Source organism: Malania oleifera, chromosome 3 (genome assembly GCF_029873635.1).
Source record: "Malania oleifera isolate guangnan ecotype guangnan chromosome 3, ASM2987363v1, whole genome shotgun sequence".
NCBI lineage: Eukaryota > Viridiplantae > Streptophyta > Magnoliopsida > Santalales > Ximeniaceae > Malania > Malania oleifera.
The window spans coordinates 117,621,068-117,624,969 of NC_080419.1; the positions used below are offsets into that span (position 1 = coordinate 117,621,068).

A 3,902-nucleotide genomic window follows, 5' to 3' on the forward strand; every position below is an offset into this window, starting at 1 on the left:
TTTCTGCAGGGAAATAGCTTCAATGAACAAGTAATCTATTTCTAACCGTTCAAAAGCAAATAATCTAACCTTCCAGTTAGTGACAGTTCAGTCCCAGTATGCTGAAGAAGTAGTGGTAGTACTTGAAAGAATGCAGCTCCGGCCTAGCTAAAGGCACAAAATCCACTCAAGACACAAAAAAAGTAAAGTCTTTCAGAAACTAACCTTATGTTTGGAAGAAAGTATTAGGGAAAGGGAAAGAAAATATCAAGGAATTCATATTTTCATGTGTGGTTATCAAGGAAAAATGAGGAAGAAAATAAAAAATATACTAAATCTATAAACAAAAATTTAATTTTACACATCATTGACATTTAGTTTTTCCTAATTTTTGATAGTATTTTTTATAGACGGAAAATAAGTTTCCTTCTTATTTTCCTTTCCTTTTCCCAAACAAAATCCTTGATCCAAACGGACTCTAAAAATTTCAAGCTAATCCACTCTGATCAAGTAGGCAGCTCAGAAACCCAAAAAAAAAAAAGCAAATAAAGTAACAACCCATGGTCATATCATGTTAAATTGAATTGGAAATGATTTGCATTTATAGGACAAAGAAAAATGCAGCAGCAGCAACAGCAACAACAACAATATCATCATCATAATGAACAACAATAAAAATCACAACAACAACAACAAAAAGAGGAAGACATTCTTGTTCTTCTACAGGAAATGCAACAACGCACAGCTTTCTTTTAGTTTTATCTTACAAATACAAAGTTTACAAGATCAACTCGAAAGGGTAGACACCAGTTTCTCCTTCAACCGGTCAGCAGCACCACCTTGAGTTCGAATAGAGAATGTATGAATAACCTTGTTCTCTGTGGTGGAAACTTCAGACTCCTGAGCTGTAACCTGATGTTCTCTGAATGTCTTCACAACTCTAGAAACAGGGTGAACATCCAAAGGACAGCTCACTCTAACAACAGCATCCTCATTTCTTGCTTGAAAATCGATTTCTGGAACACTGACTTGCTTTTGCAGATTATTATTAGCAACCATTTCCTTCTCAGCTTCCAACATCCTAATCTTCATTTGGAGGTCAGTAATGTAAGTAATGGCATCACCAAGCAGTGAGGCCTTGTCCATCTTGGAGATATTAGGGACAACAGCCCTTAATGCATAGAATCGTTGGTTAAGCTTCTCGCGTCGCTGCCGCTCAGCTTCCACATGATTCAATGGTTCCTCTCTCCCATTAGCAGGCTTTCTACCTCTTTTCCTGGGTTTTCGATCATTAGCCACAGGCGACAATTCATCCTTAGATTGGTCCAGACTTTGAACCCTTGCCTGAGCATTCAAACCCCCAATAATCATTTGATTCAGCTGAGGGAACACCTTTCCTTCATTATTTTCTCTCTGAAATCCATTGGAAGAGTTCCCATAAACTTGATTGGCACCTACAGCTTGTATTTCGTATGATTCTGAACCAAAACCTGAATCATCCTCCACCTTGGGCGAAAAATTAATACTACCTGATCGCGACACCGTTCTACCAAGACTAAGCTCGTGCCCAAAAATTTTGGGAAATCCCTTGGCCTGCCCTGATCGAAATTCTCCAAATAAGCTTTTGACCATTTGTACAACACTATGATCTTCAGAAATCGAATTTACAGAACCCAGCTCCACCACCCCTGATTTCACCGGCACAAACACCAGCGTCCTAAAGCCTGCCGACCTCGCCAAGAACGTCCTCGATTGATATTGATCCGAACACCCTTTTGCATCCGAAACCCAAACGAACCTGCCAGAATGAAACGCTTGAGCAGGCCCAGTGGGTGAATCCGAACTACATGGAAATGAATAATACATTGATACCCTAAAAAACATTTCCACATTCGAAGCAAAATCAAGCCTCGCCGGAAAATTATCCTCCCCTGATCCCCCGAAACACGCCTGCAGCTTCTGAATCACCCGCTTCCTCACCTCTTGATTCTTCTCACCCGCCCCTTCTCCGGAGACATTACCTTCTCCAGCTTCTCCAACTTTCGAGTCCCGCCGATGCCCGCCGCCCCAAATCAGCGCAGACCCACCGTTTTTCGAGCTCGATACCTGCCAAAGAACGGCGTAATTCCACGGAGACCCATGGACGAGCTGAGAAAGCCCCAACTGCACACTAGCACTCTGTCCTGAACTGCTAGATTCTGATAACATGTTACCAGAAGCCAACGATACCAAGAACTCACAGGCTTCTGGACCCACGACGGATTCAACCATTGTTTTATCTTCCTGATTCACCCAAAACTTCTCACCCATTCCGCCGCACTATCCGCTCTCAAAGCACAAGCACATGTAAATCGTTGGAGAACAGGCCAAAATTTGAGAACTAAATTGGGAAACCAAAGAACAACTAATGCACTAACGGAAGAAGAAGAAGAAGAAGAAGAAGACGAGGTTATGATATGGCGGTATAAAACTGTGAATTTTGAGCAGCCCAATAGGATACGGACCTCTGCAAAATTAGGGTTCTTTCAGCCAACCCCTTCACGTTTTTCATCTTGTACCTCCCCTCGCTTTGTGTGCTTGTTTTTTCCTTTGTCTCGGCGGACGGAGCCTGATACATTTTCACTCCACAAATCTCATCTCCTACTGTTACTATTTCTGATTATCTCTCTCCAATATTTGTGTTGTATACCTCTGATTACACATGCTTATTATTCAATAAACAGTTTAATGTTAAAAATTAATAAAATTCACATATTTACCAAATTTTTAGTATTTATAAATTAGAATAAAATTTTTTAAATCCCTTATAGACACATCCCAATAATTAAAATTTAAGATTTTATACCTGAATTCTTATGTTCAAAACTTTAAATGAAATAAGATTTAGTAACAAACGAAAGTTAGAACTGTTAGAATGCATTTGATTGGACAATTATGTTACATTAAAAATTCTTAACTTATGTTTGGTGCAATATGTTGGATGAGATAGAATTGATTAAAATGGAAGACTTATATTACTTTATGTGGGATTAGGAATAGCCAATCATTCACTCACGCGCCAACTCGAATACCCTCTCTCCCGCACTCGCACTTGCAAGAAAAAAAAATTAAGCTTTGGGTGATCCTCTAATCAAGGCTCCTTACCCAATGAAATCACTCTAACTAGTGAGTCCACTAGCTTCATTGGGGCCCATCAACTCGATCCATATGGAATCCACTATTTTGAAATGATTTCATTGGGACATAAGGCATGATTGTAGAAGGTGGTGATTGTGACAAAAGTGTCCTTGAGGCCTCAATCAAGATTTTAGTTTAGACCTTGTGCACTACCACCTCTTCTAGTCATTATTGTTGTTGGTCATGTGAACCACACCATTTGTGTTATAAATTCATATAAGCCCTAGCTACCTAAGACATCACTAGTTTGAGCTCCAAAATCATGTGGCTAGGGCTTGATCTCTAGCATTGCATATTAGGGGCTTGAGCTTTGGCCTCGTAGATTAGGGCTTCAATTGTAGCATCACGAGCAATAGTGTTGGTGACGAAGAAGATGTCAACACTGATGGAGGAGCAAGACAACTGACAAGGCCTTCGTTGGAGAGCGTATAGATAGGGGACATTTGAAGTAGAAGGAGGCAATGCCTTCACGCTTAGATGATAAAATCATACATGTACGTATTTAGTTGAAAATTACAAAATTTTGTTTTTTGGTCTTTGAATAATTGTACCAAAAATGAACGAATACTTTGGTAATTTTAATAATTTGTCCATTTTACTGTTAACATCTAAACAGAATAACCAATACAATCTACTCTAGTTTAGTTTAATCTTGTCATGTAAAGCTTAACCATTGAATGAAACATGCCCTAAATTTTTTGGTGACTTGTAATTTTGTTGTTCATCCCTACCCTTAGCCCACTTTT

General features: G+C 39.3%; 1 protein-coding gene across 1 annotated transcript; it reads right to left on the reverse strand.

The window, feature by feature from the left end:
- Positions 1-553: 553 nt before the first annotated feature.
- Positions 554-2,656, reverse strand: LOC131151839 (transcription factor MTB3). The gene has a single exon (XM_058103279.1). It carries the CDS (start codon positions 2,287-2,289, stop codon positions 766-768), a length of 1,524 nt encoding a protein of 507 aa, XP_057959262.1. The 5' UTR covers positions 2,290-2,656; the 3' UTR covers positions 554-765.
- Between the last annotated feature and the right edge of the window lie 1,246 nt (positions 2,657-3,902).

What these genes read in the sequence shown, in the direction of transcription:
- LOC131151839 (XM_058103279.1), bottom strand. Translation starts at nt 2,289, where the DNA reads ATGGGTGAGAAGTTTTGGGTGAATCAGGAAGATAAAACAATGGTTGAA.